We start from the raw sequence: 24,448 nt of genomic DNA on the forward strand, positions 1-24,448 counted from the left end.
CTACTAAGCCACTGTGCTGCCTACTTCCAAACAACTAATTTATATAATTCTCAGTAAACTGGGGACCCGTTCACTCAGTGTACCTTTTCTCTTTGGGACTCCGGTGAGGTTGGTCGCATCTCCTCCTCTCTCCTCTATCTTTTCTCCAACCTTCAAAGTCCCTATTCACCGGACTGTGAATTCTTAAAACTATATTGGATTAACCATGGAATAGATCAGCTGGTCTCTGAACGTGATGGACAAGTTTTTTTTGGAACCTACCCTGCGGGCTATGTTCTTGATGCCTGGGAGAAATGACATATCGCATGCTTGGTGCCACTCTCTGTGGAGGACATCGAAGATTTATTTGTATTTGGTTTTATCGTAGGAGGGCTGGTATTTATTGGTTTATGTGCTGCCATGACATAACAGAGAATTGGCAAGACGGCTGCTACCAGAACCACAACCCCTCACCTGTCTGTCATGATTAATGAGTTGATACATTCTCAGACTGCGTTAGCCCTTGAACTCAGACGCAAGTTGGATAACATCTTGGAGCAAATGCACGCCTTGCAAAGGAAGATGTCGGAGACCAGGGAATACTAATAAATTTGATTTGGTTGTTCATGAGAGCTGCAAATGTGTTTTCACTGCTCAACCATAAACATGGTAGGCTTATCAGCCTCTGAAGGTCAAAACGCCCCATTGTTTTCCTCCAGAAGAATTTCTACGGCTTTGGTGAACCATTCAGCTGCCTTTTGCAACTCCAGCACACACGGACAGAAACTGACATAAACTTAACTCCTGCCACTCACACATGGACAGTGACTGATACGCATGCTCCCACTCCCTTCCCCTCCTTGTGTTCCTGTCCCCATCCCCCACTCCATCCCATCCCCAGCTCACACCACTCCCTTCCCCCTCCGGGGCATAGTGCAGCTTTAGCTGTGGGAGCTCCCCGTTCCCCCCAACCTGGCGGCGCGACCATGTGTTGCTGCAGCCCCCCCACACTCACATTTCCTCAATTCGGATGACAGACTGTTTCAAAGTTTAATGTACATAAACAATAAACAAACAAGATGTAGAGATTTGCTTTCAGTTTGAGTTTAAGAAAGATAATTTTAGAAATATTGATTTTGATTTTTTTTTTTTTTTTTTTGTATTTGAAATGGCATTAAAGACCAAGTACTCCAATACATTTGAGGGCAATTGAGAAACACAAAGGCATGTGTATATTTAAGTGAAATGCATCATCCTGGTGTCACTCAGAGAGCAAAATTAAGACATTATACTAAAAAAGTCCTTCAGAGAGCAAACGTCCTTCCACATTCACATTTCCTCAATTTGGATGACAGACTGTTTCAAAGTTTAATGTACATAAACAATCAAATGTATATGTGCGGTTGTTTTAATTCTGAAGTGGGCCATTATTACGTTCAACTAGTAATAATTGTGGATTAACTGCTGGATATTTGTATGAGGTAATTGGGTGTGAAATGAATTGCCCTTTTAGGGATCAATTAAGTTGTCTGAATCTACCTAAAAACCAGTGCCTTGTTGCATTTTGGAGTGAGAAAATATTTAAAGAATTCAGCCAAGGCTTCTGGAGAAATGTGGATGTCCACCAGTCGTGTTCCTCCTTTAGAAACATCTAGAAAAGCTTGATTATATGAACTGGACAATCTATTATGCACAAACAAAAGAAGCTTGTGAGGATACAACACTGAGAAAGGAGGCCTAAATTAACACCCAGGCATTAAAAAAGATCCAACAGAACCTCAGGATCATAACTAAGGAACTGTTGAAGTATTGAATGCAAAAACACAGGCATCCAATCAAGGAAAAAAAAAAAAACAGACAAAAAGGCTCTGCCTTCATCAACCTTTTTTATGTTGAACTAATTGCAAGCATTGTTTAGCTGACACATTGAAGTCAGTATTGTTATTTTACATGTTATCTTCTCAGGACTCTTAAATATGAGAATAATTTTTGTCTGACCATTTGGATTTGTAGCCCATAAATCACAGGATCAAGAGCAGGAGGGATCACGTGCCACATGATGGATGCTATCTTCTGTTGTTCCGATAAGTCGGGGAAACGGTGCAGAGCGACCACGACTATGCCCGTCACCAGCATAATGAAATACAGAGTCAGGTGGGATGCACAAGTCTGTAGTGCCCGGCTGTTCAGGACTTTGTTCTTCTGGCTCAAACACACGACTGCAATTTTCACGTAGGTGAGTGTGATGCTGCCCAGAGATGAGCTCACTATGACCACGGTGTAGCCGAGGCCGTAGATTTGATTGATGAGGACACTTTCACATGACAGTTTGAACAAAGAGGCATTATCACAGTACGGGTTAAAGATAACCTGCCTGCAGCGTGACAGACGGATGGAGAGGCCCAGCAGGATGGATACCATAACAACAGGCACAATCCAGGCCGACACAGACAGCTTCACCACCATCCTGTTGGTCATGATGGTGGAGTAGCTCAGGGGCTTACAAATGGCCACATATCGATCGAAGGCCATGATCATGAGCACAGTTTGAGCGGCACCTAAATGAAAATGACCAAAAAAGGCCTGAATGACACAGTTTACGTAGTGAATATAACGATCCGTGATGGGAACAAAAACCTGACTTAGTAAAGGTGGAATGATGGCTGTTGCTTCAAAGACATCGTTAACAATCATATTACAGAAGAGCAGATACATGGGCTGATGGAGGCTCTTCTCCAAGGAGATCAGGATGATCAGGCTGATGTTGGACACCATGATGAAGATGTAGGTGAGGAGGAGGAAGGTGAAGACAGGAATTACAGCATCTGGACTGACCTTTAACCCTTCAAGATTCAGCATATCTGCATTGAAAGTCTTGTTCTCCATGGAGACGATCTAAAAAGAAAAAACACACCGTTTGCTTTGTGATGTTACTTTGTGATGACATCAGTGTCATTTTTTTATACTTAATGACATAAATGTGACCTTTTCTGTATCATTTGAATTAAACATTTGAATGTGGAAAGTATTTTAATTAATTTCTGGCTTTTCAGTTTAATCATGAAATTGTTTTTGGTTCTTATTCTTTTGCAATGTGGACGTTTGTGGAGCTTTATGTAATAAAAGAAATCATAAAGTGGAAGGTTTACACAACTTGAAAAATGAAGAAATCCACCAACTTATCAATGGATAATCAATATTACCTTCACTCACAACTGACAGCCACAAAGCTGACTTTAGCCACGTCAGTGATGTCATAAAGGTGGAAACAGTGAAATTTAAACTTCTCTCACAAACACAGAAACAAACACCAACAACAGATAAAGGTCTGATGAACGTGACAAGTTTTAGTGAGTCCAACAATGTCTTCATCTTATTAGCACTCAGAGGTTCTTGTGTCTGAACCAGGAGGCTAAACAGAAAAACAGTTCTTTTCCTATTGTTTTACAATTTTCATTGAATCATTTAGGTCACTTTCCCATCTTTTTAAATGCAAAAATGGTCACTTCTTCAAAATTCAAATTGATGATAGATTTTTCATTTTTGGCAGAAGCTTCCACGTCGAGAAAGTTCTCAAAAAAGAAGCTGTTTTTCTTTTTTTAACATTGCAAGTTAAAATATTGAGGTTCTGATCAGATGGAATGCATTTAGCTGACACATTACTTTGTTGATTTAATCAGAGATACAGTTAAATAATTCTGAAAGAACATAATGAAGATAATGATCAGTGCCTGTCTGCCAGTCGAGTGGATCTCTGCTGCTGTGATGCTTTGGACCTGGATGAGCAGCTTTAAATGAGCAGTTTGTCCTCGCTTCATGGACTAACATCATCCGATCCTCCCGAGAACTTCACAAACAAATGATGTCACTCCACTCTCGTGCATCTTCACGCAACTCTGAACGTGTTCAGCAAAGTAAGATGCCACTACATACAGTAACACCCCTATTCCACAGGACAAAGTTCTATTAGGTTCCCCCACAGTCCAGACACAGTAAGCCCCACAAGGTATACTGGCATGCTTCCTATCAGGCTGGCTTGTGCCTGACACTGACTCTCCTGACTAGTCCCAGGATGTTAAGCAAGAGCTGAGTTATGTGTCGGACGCAGCTCGGAGAACCGACCAGCGTTTGAAAGACCCAGTATGAAATAAGCAGAGCACGGTACAAAGGCTAACTGAATTTAATACATAACAGTGATAATAACAAAAGATAATATAACAAAAAGGTGCGGTCTGGCGTGGTGCGCTCCCAGCAGCGCTAACGGTCCGGAGCCAGAAGCTGTTTCGGACTCAAGGACCCCGCCGACACCCCCCAGGTGGCCGCAACAACCGAGTCTGTGAAAGAAGGAACCATTATGTGAGTCCACACTCTACACACAGAACACTTAAAGGTGTACAAACAGCAAACACTTCCTGGCTTGATTGCTGATCAGCTTCCCAACCTGCAGGCATGGAACATCCCGTTCACAAAACTCCACCGCAGTGGAAGCTGATACATGACTAACATACAGCTCAATACAATAAGGTGTGAGGGACACCACATTTACTGACTGTATAACTGTTAGTCACAAAATCCAACGTACCTCAGGAAGTGTGCTGACGAGCGTGAGACCTCACCCCCTCCTCTTTCACAGACCGTGCATCAAACCTGGACATTCTCAGCGTCCGCTGCTGATGAGATGGCTCCCAAGACGACGATCTCACCCGTCTGGTCACAAGGTCGAGTCTCTGGCAAATACACACTGTGCACTTCAGTCTTAAATGCCAACATGCTCCAATCCATCCAGATGCACCTCAGCTGTGAGTCCTGACGAGTCGCAGGTGATCAGGGTGAAGTCCTGACAGCCTCAGCAACACAGCCACTCAGTCCCAAATGCACGCCACCTGGGAGGAAACCAAAAGGCAAACAAACCAGCAGCCAGGCCCCCCCAGCCATATAACAGTACCCCACCCTCACGGGAAGCCTCCCGGCGACCACACACACCTGGCCCAGGAGAAACACCCCCCTCCAGGGACCATGGCTGGAAACCGCGTCTGCGTTCGTCCTCCAACAGACTGGTTGAACTGGCTGCATCTTTGCCTTTGTTTCTGACAGTCTTAGCACAGGTGTGGCCAGGAGTTCCTACACCTGTGCGGTCAGCCTTTAACCAAACGTGTGATTAGTCATAACACAAAACAACCAAAACACCCCCCCCGCCCCAGGGGACCGTCCCATCAAACCCCAGGGAAGGGGAGAAAGGACAAACAACCCAAACCCAAGCCTACAAACAAAAATACTAAAACACCCCCCCCCCCAGAGGACCGTTCCATCAAACCCCAGGGAAGGGGAGAAAAGAAAAACAACCCACATGTAAACTCACAAACAAAAATGCCAAAAGACCCCCCCTCCTCCCCCCCAAACGACACGTAGGGACCAACACCCCCCAGAGGGCCACCCGCCAGCTCCAGGAGTAATAACCACGGCCGAGGTCCCTCTGGGATCCAACGTCACCCACGGGGACCACCAGCGCCCCCCAGAGGACCACTCGTCAACCCCAGGAGACGCCTCCCCGCATGACTAATGGACCCAGCCCCGGCCGTCCACGGCTAGATGGACCCAACGCCCTTTGCCCCCCAGAGGACACCACAGTCAAACCCTGAGGGCGGAAACTGGGGGAGGGAAAACAAAAAAAAAACCCAAACCCCCCCCCTCCCCTCCCGGGTGCAGAGGCCACCTGGGAAACGCCCAGCACAACCTAACTGCACCCCTCCAGCAATGCCGACACTACGGCACACCCGGCTGGAGGCAGAGGAGAAGAGAGGGCATAACAAAAAACAAAGAGAAAAAACAACCCAAATACCACCCCATCACCCCCCAGGGGACCGTTCCATCTAACCCTGGGGATGTGAAACAAAAAGAAACAAAAGAAAAAAAAACAAAAAACAAAACAGACCAACACACAGTTGTTTGGGTCCCCGTTGTTCTTTTTTTTTTTCGTGTAGCAAAGGCTGCAGGGTCACACCCCCAGACAAATAGTGGACAACAAAAAATAAAAGCCCACCCAAAAACCAACTCAAAAAACACCCACACAAAATGAACTAACACAAAACAAATCAGTGAGTTATACCGTCAAGCTCAACCAAATGGAACACACCTGTTCCTACTCAAGAGCTTGACGGTACCGTGATTCAGTCACCACAAGGGGGAACCAGAGTGCTACAAATGAAAAAACCCCTTTGGCGACAGAAAAAAACAAACGGGCTGCTTTTGTGTGCGCAGCTGAGTGCAACACACAACCAAAATGTGCTCAACTAAATAACGCCGGAGCTGATACAACAGACGCAGTAGTTACATTTTATCCGGGGAAACGGGACTACGACTGTAGCACAGGAAGCCCAGCGACCCGTGCTAACAGAGCTCCGCCGTGCGCGTGAACCCATTACAAACGCACTCTTGCAGCTCCCGTTTAAACCTCTTATCCGGTCGAAGCGTGACGCGAAGCTGTCGCCAGTCACACTCCACCACGACCCACGGATAAGGCACAAACACAGGAACACGGCTGCAAGAGAGCACAAATCAGTATCCAGTAATGGGTTCTCAAACACGCACCTTCCGGGCGGAGAGCCCCGCAACTGATCCGGATAACCACTGAACGTCTGCTGCCGCCTTCCCGGCGCGTTACCGTCTCTGCTACCGCTGGGTCCGTGATGTTTGGCCAGAGACTACTGTTATGTGTCGGACGCAGCTCGGAGAACCGACCAGCGTTTGAAAGACCCAGTATGAAATAAGCAGAGCACGGTACAAAGGCTAACTGAATTTAATACATAACAGTGATAATAACAAAAAGGTGTGGTCTGGCGTGGTGCGCTCCCAGCAGCGCTAACGGTCCGGAGCCAGAAGCTGTTTCGGACTCAAGGACCCCGCCGACACCCCCAGGTGGCCGCAACAACCGAGTCTGTGAAAGAAGGAACCATTATGTGAGTCCACACTCTACACACAGAACACTTAAAGGTGTACAAACAGCAAACACTTCCTGGCTTGATTGCTGATCAGCTTCCCAACCTGCAGGCATGGAACATCCCGTTCACAAAACTCCACCGCAGTGGAAGCTGATACATGACTAACATACAGCTCAATACAATAAGGTGTGAGGGACACCACATTTACTGACTGTATAACTGTTAGTCACAAAATCCAACGTACCTCAGGAAGTGTGCTGACGAGCGTGAGACCTCACCCCCTCCTCTTTCACAGACCGTGCATCAAACCTGGACATTCTCAGCGTCCGCTGCTGATGAGATGGCTCCCAAGACGACGATCTCACCCGTCTGGTCACAAGGTCGAGTCTCTGGCAAATACACACTGTGCACTCCAGTCTTAAATGCCAACATGCTCCAATCCATCCAGATGCACCTCAGCTGTGAGTCCTGACGAGTCGCAGGTGATCAGGGTGAAGTCCTGACAGCCTCAGCAACACAGCCACTCAGTCCCAAATGCACGCCACCTGGGAGGAAACCAAAAGGCAAACAAACCAGCAGCCAGGCCCCCCCAGCCATATAACATGAGTTCTGTCTTTGCCTGATCTGCACCTGATTTGCTTCTCTTTACAAAGAAGTCATCTTGTCCCCCTGTCTTTTCATTCTCAACTGACCCTGTGGAAAAAAAAACAAAGCAGTCTTGTTACTCCTAGCATCACTTACAATTACACAATATTATTTAATCCTCACTTCCTGAAGTGCCTGCCTGAAAAATGTCAGGACAAATAGACCCCTGTAGATCTAAATTAATATTTAAACTTTTCAGCTTCTTGACAGTAAAGAGTGCATGATATGACCAAATTATCGAGTCTCAATATTGAAACCAAATATTATATCTCTGTCGATATGATACACAATATGACCAATTTCACACAAAGTGCAGCAACAGTGAAAATTGAGCATTCTTAAGGGCCCCTGCACACGTAACAGGGTTGAAGCCGATTAGAACACGAAGGAGGCATTGCATGCCATTTGTGAAAAATCGGAATTGTCTCCAACTCCTCATACACCTGTCGCTGCAACTATTCGCGCACACCAGGCCCAAAGGACAGAGTGCCCTGGGAGAGCCCATTCAATCCCTCTTGCGGCCGGTGTCGGCCAAATTCCAGGTGACACACTCAAACATCGACTTAGACACTTAGAAAATGTGTTGCCATTCACGCTGTCAGCACAAAAACAGTGAGCAGATGATCACTTTTGAGCTGGATGCGAAATTTGTGTAAGTTCCCCCACGAGTGTGGTGTTGCAAAAAGCAACACACGTGCATGTGTATTGCACTTGTGTCACTGCCCCTCCCCTTCTCCCCCAAACACATGTGGTGTGCCGGGGGGGCAGACTTGCATAACATGCTATGTATGTACAGACATGATCACATGGGGGCCGGTGTTGCCAACCAAATGGTCATCAGTCATCATCTGTCTCAGTGACAGATATCTGCTACAACAATCATTTCCACATAAATTCAGTGTTATTTCATCATAAAAGGTGGTGGAAACGATCAGAGCACCGCGGCTAAACAAGCTTGTAGCTGATGTGTTCACAGTGGGTCGGTCATTTCAAAGCGTCACAGAATTTTGTCGGGTTTTTGCTGAAAACAGCCTCATTTCTGCTTAAAACTGACTTCAGAATGATTTAAGAGGTTTTACCTTTATCATCTGATGGTTACTAATCCCATTAACCCTCTGGGTCCGTCGTATACGATGGCTGAGACCAAGTTTTACTAAATTATAAATAACTTTTTAATGATATGAGATAGAAATGTACTTTTTTTGCTGAAAAGTTAACTCCACGGACTTTCGAGCCAGCCATCCACCATCTTTGTACTCCTCATAGAAGCTGTGTGGTGATGGGCGCAATGTGAGTTTCCAATCGAATCGGTTCACCGTCACATGGTTTTCCAAAATCAAATCGTAGGGCAGCTTTACCTCACGTGATACACCAAAGATTGTTTTTAGGAGTGATGTGTTACTTGTTGGCCCGTTTGAATAGCCCCCTGGCTGCTGGCTCCAATGCGCCCTGTGCCATTACGCACAGCGATCAGTGAAAGTGAGCAGACTCTCATACAATCTCACATGCTCAAACAAAGAATGTGTGAATATCAGGATTGCTCCACTAGTTTGCCTGTGAATGTTATTGGATAAGCCTGTGGCAAGCTCTCTCGCTCTGGCGTAAAGCGCCGTTTACCATATCAATGGAGCTAGGGGGAGGGGCTGCTCTTCAGAGTGTAAATGGGCCTCGAAGTGTGAAAGCTGCTTTCAGAGCAGGAGAGAACAAACACACAGTCAGCTTCATAGAAGTAGAAGTTTGTGATGTGACCTTTGTATAATAGCAGACAGAAATTGCTTTGAGATCAAGACAAACAAAACGCATAGTCCATTTTGTACATATTGTTCAAAATGTGCATTTGTTTATTGTTTTAACTGTTTTGTTGTACAGTCTTTCACACAAGACCTCAAATTACCTTTTTAAAGTGTCAAAACAGTTGCTTATTATAATTATAGTTTGCTGTGTTTTGAATAAATGTGTGTGAAACTTATTTTCCGCTTTATTTTTTCCTTTATTATTTCTGATTGTAAACCTTTATTACACTTATAAAACATCACTATAGCAGATATATTCTGAAAGTACAGGTTGTCCTGAAAAAAAGAGACATAAAACTTGATTGTGGGATGCAGGGAGAGCTGTTAACAGCAATAATAAAACATTTATGCCAGGCGAGTGAACTGTCCAAAAAATGCCCTTAATCCATTTGATTGCTGTGGGTGGAGAGACTCCATCTCAGACGTGCTGCTGTGGTCTGAAATGACGCATGTGCAGATGCAAAAGGCGGACTGATTTTTAGGGGTGGACTGTTCGTCTGCGACAAAGGACAGCCACGTCTGAGCGCACACAACATGGCTGACCAAAGACTCACTGACAGCTATAAATGACGACTCAGTGCACAGGACATGTCACATTAAAAATACAGAGACCACAGCCAGGACAGGTATATTAATAAGTACTACACTACCTACATACACAATTACATAACACATAAGTAAAAAATAAAGATCACATAACACAGAAACAGAGGGTGACACGTTGGTGTGTGTGTGTGTCCTGGACGGACAGGGGGTGTGGTCACCGACAGCAGCAGCTGTTGAGCTCTCTGGTTCTGGACGTCAAGGCTGGGGAACACGCAACATGTTTTGACAGACATGGCTTTACAACTGTCCACTGTGAGGCTCGTGTGTCTGCTTGCTGTCCTCACATGGACATACATAATAACATATATCGCTATTGCGACCAGCTGCAGTGAGTGAGTGCACGGCGTGCACATTGACAGGCCGTCCCAGGTGAAACAGATGGTCAGATCATAACGTACAGCGGATGATCTGAATGTCATGTCACCCACGTGAGCTGTGTTCCACATGATGCAGTGTCTGTCCTGCGTTGCACCATCCACAGGACACACCAGGCCAGCAGATGTGGACATGATAAAAGCGCACTGCTTCATTCATGTCATGTCATGACTGTACGTCTATGACATGGGTCATCTACAGAGGAACAGATGGTTCATTCTTGTATTGCCCATTCGAAAAGAAGGATTAAATAAAATGCAGTGTTTTTTAGGGTGTGTGGTTTTATCTTTTCTCCACAGCAGAGGCGCGATGTAACACAACATGTTCTAGCTGTTTTTTGTTGTTTTTTTTCCTCCACAACAGGGACAATTACGGTGCTTTTTTCAGATACAGTGCCCTCCAAAATTATTGGAACACTTGCTATTTCACACATTTTAATTTGTTTATGCCATTTTAAACACAAGAAATACACATTTTTTACATACAATATAAAAAATAAATACTTGTAAAATTATGTTCCTAGCTGAAAGCAAATCTCTACAACTTCATATAAATTAAATAAAAATATAAAAGCCAACATAATGGGTTTCATTAGTAATGCTACACTTTGGTATAATACCTGTAAATAATAAAGACTTTTATTGCCATTTTTCTTCAGTTAAGTCAGAGGATGGATACATGAACATTTCCAAGTCACTGAATATGTTTTCATCTTTATTTACTTTGGTTATGAAGAAGTACAAAATTTTCTTTCACCAAAACATCAAATCTAGGCTTTCATCTCAGATGTACTTTCTGGCAAATTGTTGCTGAAGATTCAGGTCTTCTTCATAAGAAAATCATCTCCTATACCACTTCATCAGGAAGCTGTATTTTATATTTTCAGTTAACTTATATCAAGCTGTAGAGATTTGCTTTCAGTTTGAGTTCAAGAAAGATCATTTTAGAAATTTTGATTTTTTTTTTTTTTTTTGTATTTGAAATGGCATTAAAAAAAAACGAATCGGCCCAGATCCAAAAAGTGTCGGGTTTCAGTTCCAAAACATTCTGACAGCAGTCTGCGAAAGTCCACACAGTTGGTCCCAGTCGGCTGGCTGTCCTGAGTGTGTTACACATCTTCAAAACACTCCAGGCACTGTTGAGGTGGGACACCTATCCGACACGGTCTGAGCGCCATCTGACCACAATTTACATATTCTGAAGGCGGCATAAACAGCATCTGAAATGATCTGATCGCGGTTGATTGAGCTCTGAGATCAATCGGTCACAGCAAAACCTACCGGCATGCTGTGCCGCGTATGTCAACCTCCACCGGACCCCAGCCAGGGAGGGCGAAGGAAATGATATCTAATAACATGTATGTGGTACCCGCTGTAATAAACTTCTTATTACACGTTCATCTCCTAATTCTGTAACAGGTATGATGTGGAAATGTTTCCTCAGCCCATGATAACCTAAATGCACATGAAACTCACCTCCAGTACCCAGCGTTCCACAGCGCAGCGCATCCGCTGTGTGCTGGCTACATCCATCATGGTCACAAATGCATAATCCACCTCTGGCGTGAATAACTCCCATGTGAAGTCCCGTCCTGCACCGATAAACCATCTACAGTTGTGTTATGATGTGTATCAAATGAAATGGCCACAAAAAAAAGAGTTTAAAAAAGAGAGAAAGACCTAAAGGGATTTTTCACCGGACTGTACACAAGCAGGCGATCACTGACAGCTGTCAGCCTTTTTGTGTGCTCTCTGGATGGACAGCTGCTGTGCTCGTGCACACGCAGACGCCCACGTGTGCATGCAGAGTGGGTGGTACAGCTTTTATGAACACACAAGCTGAGTGAACATTTTGGCCACACACTCACATGTTGCTTTGATCACCTGTTTTATGTCTGCAGTGCGTGTGCCACACACTCGCACGCTGTTTGGATCACTTGTTCTATGCACGTATATGCATGCACTCCGTCACATGAGACACACACACTCTTGCCAGCGCACCCTCCTCCCAATGAGAGGTCAGTTTAGTGCTGAGAATGTGAGGATGAGCGAAGACTTGATTGCGTGGGTGAGTGAGTGAGTGACAGCTCCAGTGTTGGTGCCTGCTGACAGCAGTCTGTCATCTGACTGTTGTCTGAAATATGTTTGGGCTGCATCCTGCAGGTGTGCATGAGGTAATCTGGCTGCGTTCTGACACGGCTGACCACATTTCTTTCCCTCCCGACTGCGTCTGGATTATGGCCATATGTGCCTTCTCGGCCTGGTTCTTGCAGATTCTTGCTTTGGGTGATGGGGGCTTAACTGTCTTTACTTTTCAATAAAAGACTCAACTTCTAGTATTGTGCTGCTGAATGTAACCGCTGTGAAACAATCATTAAATAAGGTGTTACCGATGTAATTTACCAGCTTTCTTTCATTCACCGTCCTCACCTCAATAGCACCGTAGTGAGATCCAGAGCTTTTCCACAGAACGGAGGAAAGAAAGCCTATATAAAGTGAAAGCTGATTCAGGATTTGGATCAACGCCAACATTTAATGGGTTCTTTCATGGATTAATTTGACCCTCAACAAGGTTTTCTTTCAACAATCATCACTTCCAATTCAAAGGTAACAATTTGTTACAATTTCCTCTTTTTCCAACTTCGTGTTGTAAAGTTGTGGACTTCTCTGATGCATTTGTAATCAGTGTGCACACTGCAAAACCTATTAAAATATGATGGCAGATGAAAGAGTGAAAACAGAAAAGTGTCAAATCACAACCTTTTGAGTCTGATTTAACAGGTGCACGTCAGGCTGCGGGTCCGAGTCTGAGCATAGTGTTTTTTTAATCACAAGAATGACTCCTATTTAAATTCAATTTCAATTTATTTTATTTATATAGCACCAAATCACAGCAAAGTTGCTCAAGGCGCTTCATACAAGTAAGGTCTAACCTTACCAACCCCCAGAGCAAGAACACAGGCATCAGTGGTAAGGAAGAACTCCCTCTGATGATTTGAGGAACAAACCTCAAGCAGACCAGACTCAAAGGGGTGACCCTCTGCTTGGGCCATGCTACCGACACAATTGACAAAACATTTCACAAAACGAATATACAGGAAATTTTGCCGGTGCATAGGACGGGAGGGTTGCAGAAGTAGACACCACTCCCATCTCTGGATGGAGCTGCACCTCAAACAGAGATAAAAAACAGAATTAGACATCAGAAAGACAAGAAATATAGTATAATTTGTCAGCATTAAGCAACAAGAAAATGCATAGTAACATACTATGACAGTATGCCACCCATACGAAATGGACTCTGGTCTCACTGTTCTCAAATTGGCCAGTGTCAACGCTGAACTTTAATGTGTACCTTTACTTTTCATGTTCAGATTGCTCAGGGTTTTAATGGAAATACATTGCAATCGGGCAGGAAATTTTATCCAATGTGAGCGAGGAACCGTTATACAAAATCTGCTATATACAGTGTTTATTAGCTACAAAGGAAACAATACAAAAACATCTGGTTTATACCATGACTGTTCAAGTGAGTTTAAAAATAGTTAAGCTCTCAAATTTACAATTCATGGTGATATATTTAGTTGCAGTTTAATCAACTCTGTGCACACACAATTTTTTTTTTTTTTTCAAACATTTATGGGGAATCCTGAACCGAGACATACGCCTCATTTAATGACAGGGTCAAACATTGTGTGTTTGACCACCTGCCTGTTTATACTGACCACGCCTTTGCCTGATGATTTTGATCTGTTTGCTTCTCTTGGACTGCCTCTCTGTGTACTGGACCTCACTGATCCTTTCAGTAAATGCCTCATTGAGTCAGAGCTTCTGTGTCGAGTCCTGCATTTGTCTCCAGCCTTCTCTGTCCGACAATTCTGATAGAACGATCAGGCCAACAATGGAGCCAGTAGACTCAAACCCATTCCAGTCGGTGGTTCGTCACCATAGCCGCCAGCTAGCGGAACAAGAGGATCACCTCACCGCACTAAGTGCCGGAATCTCCGACCTGGCCAAGATACAGGACACCTTCAAGTCCTCTGTAAGAACACAGATCGACCAGCTTGTCGCCACCCTGACTCATCAGGCTTCGTCTGCCTCGGCTTCCACCAATCAGCCACTTCCAGGAACGAGTGCTGCCCCACCGGCACCGACAGCTGCCTCTGTTGTCTGTAACCAGCTGTCTCGACCTGAGCATTTCTCCAGAGAATCGAGAGACGTTAAGCCCTTCCTCACACAATGCGACCTACACTTTGAGTTAATGTCAGCAATGCTTCCGTCCGACAGGACGAAGATAGCATTCATCATAACTCAGCTGACCGGCTGGGCAGCAGCGTGGGCTTTGGCAGAGTGAAGCAGGCAGTCTCCAGCTTGTGATTCACTCCAGTCGTTCTCAAGACCGCACTCTTCCAGGTCTTCCAGCACACATCACAAGGCCGTGAGGCAGCCCATTCCCTGATGCGTCTCTGGCAGGGAAGCACACGTGTTGCTGACTATGCCATCGACTTCCGCATCCTGGCGGCGAAGAGCGAGTGGAACCCAGCGGCACTCCATGATGCTTTCTTTCAAGGCCTTTCGTCGCAGATCCAGGATCAGTTGATCGCGATCGACTTCCTGGAACAGTTGGACAAGCTCATAGCGCTAGCCATCCACACCAATTGCGGGCTGGCAGACCGGCCCCGATGAGGCATGCGCACCCTGGCCCAGCGCTCGGAGACTTCTCCTGCACATCACTCCGGTTCCTCCAGCTCCAGCTTGTCTTACTCATCTACATAGAAACCCATGCAACTGGGACGTACCCGGCTGACCACCGAGGAGCGGCAGCGCCGGTGAGACCAGGGCCTGTGTTTCTATTGTGGTCAAGCTGGTCATGTGGTCACTGAGTGCCAAGCCAGGGGTGCCCCCGCACGGTCACAGCCGATACGATGGGTGAGTCAAAATTCCATTACATTTGTCTCTCCTCAAAATGTGATCGCGGCCAGCTTTATCTCCGATCATTCATCCTGTTCTGTACTGGTATTTATTGATTCTGGTTCTGATGCTGATTTATTGCAATCTTGCCAGGTCCTTACATCTTAAGCTGTACAATCTCTCACGTCCGCTTGTTATGCATGCCGTTGATGGACATGAGCTCGATCACATCACTCACCGCACTTAGTTGGTTCAGCTGATTATAGCCGGTACTCATTCTGAAACAACAGGTTTTCACATATTCGATAAGATGACTCACTCCACCATTTTAGGGTATCCCTGGTTAAATAAAACATTGTCCACAGATAAACTGGTCCAAGGGACAAATCACTTCTTAGGGCTCCGCCTGTGCGGAGTGCATTGTCGTAACGTCTGCAAGAATTGCTAGCTCCCCCAAATCCTGATCTGACTGGAGTTCCTCCAGAATATCACGATCTCACAGAAGTATTTAGCAAAGCCAAAGCTAAATCGCTGCCTCCACATTGTGCATATGACTGCGCAATTGAGCTACTTCAAGGTGCCAGTCCCCTATGGGGAAGCTGTTTTCTCCGACCGGCCCTGAATGCATCGCCATGAACAAATACATCCAGGAATCTTTAGAGGCTGGTTTGATTCATCCATCGTCATCTCCTGCAAGGGCGGGGTTTTTCATTGTAAAAAAGAAAGATAAGTCACTCCGTCCCTGTATTGACTATCGTTGGCTAAATAATGTCACTGTTAAAAACCGTTATCCCCTGCCACTGATTGCTACCGCATTTGAGCTGCTCGAGGGCGCCACAATCTTTAAAATGCTCGATCTCCGCAATGCCTATCATTTAGTGTGGATCAGACAGGGACATGAATGGAAGACTGCTTTCAATGCTCCCACTGGCCATTACGAATATTTAGTCATGCCCTTTGGCTTAATCAGTGCACCCACAGTATTTCAGAACCTTATCAATGACGTTATACATGATTTCCTGAATAATTTCGTGTTTGTGTATCGGGATGATATTCATATTTTTTCCCCGGATGCAGAAACACACTTACTATGCGTACTGTACTTGAAGCTTTGTTACACAATCATTTATTTGTCAAAGCTGAGAAATGTGAATTTCACAAATCTACGGTATTGTTTTTGGGATTCATTATTGCACCAGGATCTATCCAGATGAACCCAGCAAAGGTAGCTGCTGTGCGCGATTGGGTAACCCCAAAAGACCGTAGGGAGGTCCAAAGGTTTCTGGGCTTTGCCAACTTTTACAGAAAGTTCATTTGAAATTTCAGTTTGGTGGCAGCTCCTCTACATAATGCTACCTCATCCCTTTAGACCTTTTGCTGGACACTGGAGTGTGACGAGACATTTCAGGTCTGAAAGAAACGCTTTACAACGGCCCCCGTACTACTCATCCCTGACCCCACCCAACAGTGGTCGAAGTTGACACTTCCGATGTGGGGATTGGAGCCATTTTGTCTCAGATCAATCTTATTGGTAAGAAGTTACATCCCTGTGCTTTTTTGTCCAGAAAACTAACTCTGGCAGAGTGTAATTATCACATCGGCGACCGCGAACTATTGGCGATCAAAGTGGCTGTTAAAGATTTTGTATATATGTTATCACTGTTAAACATTTGGACCTTTGTCTTCTTTCTCATGAGAACGGTGTTGTGCTGTTTGCACTAACCCTGAGAATGTACGTGTTATTCAACCTTGTTTTAGCATGCTGGGGTCAATCTGAACTGGGAATGAAGAGCTGGATGTACTTATTATTATTATACAACTTGTTTTTGTAGCCGCTAACGACTGGGAGTGAAGCATGACGGGGTCAGTCATGAACTGGGAGTAATAGACCTGAAGGTTGTTTTGACTGTTGTGATGTGATGCTTAGTGTGAAGACCAGGACACTCCAGGCAGATGCACAACAGCTGATAACTGCAACAGACGAACGAGATGTGCTGACCTCCGATGATAAGAGTAAAAGAAAGAAACTGTGTTTCCTTACAGCTGCACTTATTGACGTATGTGTTTATGTTACGGGAAGAAACTTGTCTCGCGTTGTCCCCCCCCCCCCCCCCCCCCTTAGGACAAGTTTTATAATGTAATGAGGGCCTCTCTAATAAAAAGAGCGGGAGAACAGGCCAGACTTTAGTGTAGCCTTGGTGTACAGCCTGGACTGCACTCCGCGCGTGATTAATTTGACTTTCTGTCTCACTGGTGTTTCTTGACTCTGTCTTATCAAAGGTTTTAAGAATGTTTGGAGGAGAAAATACCCAACAGTGGCCTTGGAGGAGTGGCGTCACTGGTTGGAAGGGGCACAAGTACCGTTTTTTGTGTGGACTGTAGCAGAAAGCTGTGATCAAACAACCACCATCTTCAGCTTGCATTAAGATGGGGCCCTTGAATTCCTTTAAACAAAGATAAGCTCCATACAACAAGGCCTGGTATATCTCCAGGTGTCAAAGAAGAGACTTTTAAGCCCGGCACGGCTTGGATCTGTCAACAAACCCCCAACACTTTAAGGATTTAAGATCACCAAGAAAGCATTCCACAAGGAGCCGTGAATGCTTATCAGCACTCCAGACCAGATGTGACTCAACTCCCCTCTCACATAAAAAAGGCCTTCACAGAAAGACACCTTCCTCAACAAAAAGTCCTGAAAAGAGGTTTTCCACACTAAACCCAAAAGAAAACAGCTCACTGAAAGATTACCCTCAATGGGACAATCATTTCAAAGGTTTTGTGGTTGAAATCCACCCAAAATTACCAATTTTTGTATCACAATTAGATAATGCCATTTCTGACCATGGAACAAGAGCGACCCCTGTGGAACGATTTGGGAAGGGCAGGTTATGGACATCCTGCAAACTTCAATCGTCTGACTATATTTTAAAGAAAGGAAAATTCATTGTGTTGTCGTGACAAAAGAACAAAAAAAAAGAAGAAAAGTAAACATGTCATGTTTCTTTATGCATGCACGAAAAGTTTTATATTTGATGTGTTATACTTTGCTCATTGGGAAATGTTTACTTAATGCATTCTCTTTTATATATATGTGTGTGTGTGGTTTATAATTCCAGGTAAACCAGTTACAAGATTTATTCTGCAGGACTTGGTTTGGTTTCAAAGCGGAATGTTGGAACCTCGCTGATTTATATATATAAAAACTAGACAAAGGAACTCCAGAAACTACGTTACCCAGAGTTCTTGGGGGTGGAGCTTATTAACCCTTTTAAAAAGAGCTCGCACCCGGGAACTCGCTCTCTTACGCTGCCCTCCTACGCTTACCTCTTACGCTCCTTACCTTTCTCTCTTCTTTTCCATGGGTTTAAGGACGCGCCTCACCGTCCAGATTTTATGACCCTTTGTCTGAAGCCACGTGCTACTTAAGACTAATTCTTGTTTGGCATACAGACAAGAATTTACTTTATTTTTCCGACAGATAACTTTTGCAACCTTTGTCAAGTTAAACGTGCTGGGCGCAGTTAACTTCCTTTTTCGAATTTTCAAATTAAGACCCTTTTTCTTCTTAAAATCCAAATTCCTTTACGAACCTTTTCTTCTAAAGTCAGCTCTTTTTGCATTGAATTCTGATTCGACCAAGCTTCCAAAAGATGACGATGAAACACGAATTTTTGATAGAGAATAAAGACGCTCAAACTTTTATTCTGACGAGCCATACGCCAGAGCGCTGCAGAAGAAAAACATCTAGGTCAGCTGAGACATCCCAAAGCGACTTGAACTGCCACCGCAATAAAAGAATTCATCCCCGCCACTGACGAGACCGAGCAGGTCGGACCGGCAGAGCCTTTGTCAAGGTCCCTGACGAAGCTGTGTGGTGGACAGAGCGTCGACTGAACCAGACGAGACGGCGCAAAGTTGTTGTCAGATAAACAGAGTGGCTTTATTTAACTCTATTCAAAATCATTAACTCTCTCTCTGGTTAACAAATACCAAAGTAAACTACCTGTTACATTAGAACGAATTTACTCCAAAACTCCCGCTACGAAACCAAACGATCAGAACATCGTATAATCATTGCTAATTGAATGTCGTCATAATTAAATTGCTCACTGTGATATGTCCTGTTATTTAACTCCTGCCAGGGTTAAATAAATATCTTAAACTTGTGAAGTTGTCTGTGACTTTTGTATGGTTTTACAGAGGGTGTCAGATCTGACCTGCGGAGCTTACTCCTTTAAAACCTTGAGACTGATTAAAACTGAAACTGATTAACGAATAATAAGGACCTATCCTTTGAAATAGGTGGTGCCCCTGAGGTAAAATTATCCACAAGTGATAATTTTCCATATTCCAAAACATTATTATATTCATCCTGTAGCCCTTCCTTCTCTATAGTATATTGGTGCAAGCCCGTGTGAGGCGCACTTATCGGGTCTGAACCTCTGTGAGTCGTACAGAAAATACAGTCAATTAAGTTGGAAGCGTATAGAGCAACCTAATCTGTCTTTATTCAACTGTGTGCGTGTGCATGTGAGAAAAAAACAAAGAAAGCGCTGTGTTATTTTCACATGAGAAATTCATGTTAATGTGAGGCCTCGGTGACAGTTAAATTCTGCGAGTTTTCAGATTTAAACTGGTCACCTGGATACATATTGCAAAATTGCGAGATTCCAATTATTGTAATCACTGTATTCGTGACTCCAAGGGACTAGTTAAATTAGCTACTTAACCAATCACCAAACTTGCGAGTCATTCAGCACGTTGTGCTCTGATTGTCCAGCCACGGGTTTGCCTGAACTGAGATTCTGATGTTGCACTGAGCCTGTAATCCAGAAGGATTGCCAGTGGTTGCTTCCTTGATTCAGGAGACGTCCTGATCAAAAGGTTGTTTGAGAGAAAAGGGAGGGGGACCACCGTGTCCACCATCTTGTGTTTTAAAAGTGCTGTGCTGTTCCAAAGGACCGCCGAGTCCGCCATTTTGTGAAGAAAAACAAGCACGTTTTTAAGAATTTATTGTTGTTGAGTGCAAAAGTTTGAAGAGGAGGCGTTGCCTGCTTCAAACCCCCTCTGTGTGCGAATCACGTCACGACCCGCCGACGTCACGACGTCATCAACAGCTTGACGCACTGCCGTCAAACTGCGCTACGTCACACACACGACGTAAACAATCGCCATCTTAGTACGCCAGCTCCGAACAGCTTAATGGCCCACGAGATGTGTTCAAAATCAATCAATCAATCAATCAACTTTTTTCTTGTATAGCGCCAAATCACAACAAACAGTTGCCCCAAGGCGCTCCACATTGCAAGGCAAGGCCATACAATAATTATGAAACACAGTCTACGTCTAAAGCAACATAACCAAGGGATGGTCCAGGGTCACCCGATCCAGCCCTAACTATAAGCCTTAGCGAAAAGGAAAGTTTTAAGCCTAATCTTAAAAGTAGAGAGGGTATCTGTCTCCCTGATCTGAATTGGGAGCTGGTTCCACAGGAGAGGAGCCTGAAAGCTGAAGGCTCTGCCTCCCATTCTACTCTTACAAACCCTAGGAACTACAAGTAAGCCTGCAGTCTGAGAGCGAAGCGCTCTAATGGGGTAATATGGTACTATGAGGTCCCTAAGATAAGATGGGACCTGATTATTCAAAACCTTATAAGTAAGAAGAAGAATTTTAAATTCTATTCTAGCATTAACAGGAAGCCAATGAAGGGAGGCCAACACGGGTGAAATCATAAACGATTTGTTTTAATTAAGCATTACTTGGTGAACCAAGCTGTTTCTAACGGTCACTAACTGCACGAAACCTGCATGTTAATCAGTCCGTATAATTTTGTTGAATCGATTTCCGCTGTCGGCGCGACGCACGACAGTACAGGCCTGCTAACAGAGCGCTAATATGCACTAGCTTCTACAGCCGTGCTAACGGCCCCTTAACTTGGATTGAACACTCATCAGCCATCGGAAAGCCGGAGGCAATAGCGTGCTAACAGGCCATTAGCCGCTCTCAAACGCCGAGGCTCCGATCATTGAATTAACCCAGGTGCTAACCACCTCAGCTAAGCGCCTGACCAGTTAGCCTAGCTTCCGCTAACAACATAACAGCATGCTACAGTAACCGGATAGTCCGCCGACTGCTGGTAACTAACCTGTACTGCATGTAAATAATTTCCAGCGACTTTTTAACCTTTTCCTACCACTTAAAAAAATAACTACCATTAACTGAAACATTTATTATTAAGTCTTATCTTCAATCAATCAATCAATCAACTTTTTTCTTGTATAGCGCCAAATCACAACAAACAGTTGCCCCAAGGCGCTCCACATTGCAAGGCAAGGCCATACAATAATTATGAAACACAGTCTACGTCTAAAGCAACATAACCAAGGGATGGTCCAGGGTCACCCGATCCAGCCCTAACTATAAGCCTTAGCGAAAAGGAAAGTTTTAAGCCTAATCTTAAAAGTAGAGAGGGTATCTGTCTCCCTGATCTGAATTGGGAGCTGGTTCCACAGGAGAGGAGCCTGAAAGCTGAAGGCTCTGCCTCCCACTCTACTCTTACAAACCCTAGGAACTACAAGTAAGCCCGCAGTCTGAGAGCGAAGCGCTCTAATGGGGTAATATGGTACTACGAGGTCCCTAAGATAAGATGGGACCTGATTATTCAAAACCTTATAAGTAAGAAGAAGAATTTTAAATTCTATTCTAGCATTAACAGGAAGCCAATGAAGGGAGGCCAACACGGGTGAGATATGCTCTCTCCTGCTAGTCCCCGTCAGTACTCTAGCTGCAGCATTCTGAACCAACTGAAGGCTTTTTAGGGAACTTTTAGGACAACCTGATAATAATGAATTACAATAGTCCAGCCTAGAGGAAATAAATGCATGAATTAGTTTTTCAGCATCACTCTGAGACAAGACCTTTCTGATTTTAGAGATATTGCGTAAATGCAAAAAGGCAGTCCTACATATTTGTTTAATATGCGCTTTGAATGACATATCCTGATCAAAAATAACTCCAAGATTTCTCACAGTATTACTAGAGATCAGGGAAATGCCATCCAGAGTAACGATCTGGTTAGACACCATGCTTCTAAGATTTGTGGGGCCAAGTACAATAACTTCAGTTTTATCTGAGTTTAAAAGCAGGAAATTAGAGGTCATCCATGTCTTTATGTCTGTAAGACAATCCTGCAGTTTAGCTAATTGGTGCGTATGCTCTGGCTTCATGGATAGATAAAGCTGGGTATCATCTGCGTAACAATGAAAATTTAAGCAATACCGTCTAATAATACTGCCCAAGGGAAGCATGTATAAAGTGAATAAAATTGGTCCTAGCACAGAACCTTGTGGAACTCCATAATTAACTTTAGTCTGTGAAGAAGATTCCCCATTTACATGAACAAACTGTAATCTATTAGACAAATATGATTCAAACCACCGCAGCGCAATGCCTTTAATACCTATGACATGGTCTAATCTCTGTAATAAAATTTTATGGTCAACAGTATCAAAAGCAACACTGAGGTCCAACAGAACAAGCACAGAGATAAGTCCACTGTCCGAAGCCATAAGAAGATCATTTGTAACCTTCACTAATGCTGTTTCTGTACTATGATGAATTCTAAAACCTGACTGAAACTCTTCAAATAGACCATTCCTCTGCAGGTGATCAGTTAGCTGTTTTACAACTACCCTCTCAAGAATCTTTGAGAGAAAAGGAAGGTTGGAGATTGGCCTATAATTAGCTAAGATAGCTGGGTCAAGTGATGGCTTTTTAAGTAATGGTTTAATTACTGCCACCTTAAAGGCCTGTGGTACATAACCAACTAACAAAGATAGATTGATCATATTTAAGATTGAAGCATTAAATAATGGTAGGACTTCCTTGAGCAGCCTGGCAGGAATGGGGTCTAATAAGCATGTTGATGGTTTGGATGAAGTAACTAATGAAAATAACTCAGACAGAACAATCGGAGAGAAAGAGTCTAACCAAATACCGGCATCACTGAAAGCAGCCAAAGATAACGATACATCTTTGGGATGGTTATGAGTAATTTTTTCTCTAATAGTCAAAATTTTGTTAGCAAAGAAAGTCATGAAGTCATTACTAGTTAAAGTTAATGGAATACTCAGCTCAATAGAGCTCTGACTCTTTGTCAGCCTGGCTACAGTGCTGAAAAGAAACCTGGGGTTGTTCTTATTTTCTTCAATTAGTGATGAGTAGAAAGATGTCCTAGCTTCATTATCTTGCATAATAATTTTTTTAAAAACTCTTTGATGTCACTTTTCCAATTCTAGTTGGAAAAATTAATCTTTTATTCTACTGTCTGGATACTAACCAAGCGTACACACTTATATTTTTAATCTTGTTGTTTTCACAACTAGCTAATGAACTTTATCGTTTCAATCCTATTTAATTAGGATTAATCAGGAGATCATTTAATAACAATAAAAAAAAAATATATATTTTTTTTTTATTGTTTATAACTCTCCTACCTCATTAAAAGAACACCCCCTTCAGGAGTGATTTCTTTTTAAAGCGAAAGCACTGAAGCTTTACCGCAGTGTAACCCACAGCAGTTCTAAACAGAGAACACTGGTGTTACATCACAATAACTAAGTTAACAAAGTAATAAAGTAAAGTTCTACTTGTGTGTACATAACACAACAAATAACACTCCTCAATATCTTCCTTTTGCATTCGTGTGAATTCTCCACTGCTGGTTTCACCTGCAGTTAACTCACTAATCCCTTTCACACTTCTGCAGCCGGATCATCTGTAAATATTTTTATTGTCGCTCATCTTATTTTGTTGTCAATTCTTTATTGTTTTGTTTCTGGTGGACGCCCAGCGACAACAAACCAAGAACTTCTACCGACCTGGAAAGCCAAGGTCGTAGCGACTCAGGTGAGCTTTTAGAAGAGGTCTTATCCGACCTGACCGCTGAAATATTGCCTGGCTACTTGCACAACATCCAACAAGCCATGCGAAAGCATAGTTGCTGAGATGTCTGAACTCATCAGTCAGACATTAGCAGCAACTGTGGAAAAGAAAAACCTGGCTACAGTGCTTGGCAAGCTAGCCATTGCCACAGCCCTGAAGCCCAAAAACACTGAATCACTCATGGACAAATCAGTTCTTTCTATAAAAAGGCAGAAAGAACAACATGCCGAATTGCGTGAGGAGAATAAACTCCTGAGAC

General features: G+C 43.8%; 1 protein-coding gene across 1 annotated transcript; it reads right to left on the minus strand.

Moving 5' to 3' along the window:
- Positions 1 to 1,932: 1,932 nt before the first annotated feature.
- LOC117516472 (olfactory receptor 52N5-like) lies at positions 1,933 to 2,868 on the minus strand. The gene has a single exon (XM_034177383.1). It carries the CDS (start codon positions 2,863 to 2,865, stop codon positions 1,933 to 1,935), a length of 933 nt encoding a protein of 310 aa, XP_034033274.1. The 5' UTR covers positions 2,866 to 2,868.
- Positions 2,869 to 24,448: the final 21,580 nt, after the last annotated feature.

This window comes from Thalassophryne amazonica, chromosome 9, assembly GCF_902500255.1.
Source record: "Thalassophryne amazonica chromosome 9, fThaAma1.1, whole genome shotgun sequence".
NCBI classification, from domain to species: Eukaryota; Metazoa; Chordata; class Actinopteri; order Batrachoidiformes; family Batrachoididae; genus Thalassophryne; species Thalassophryne amazonica.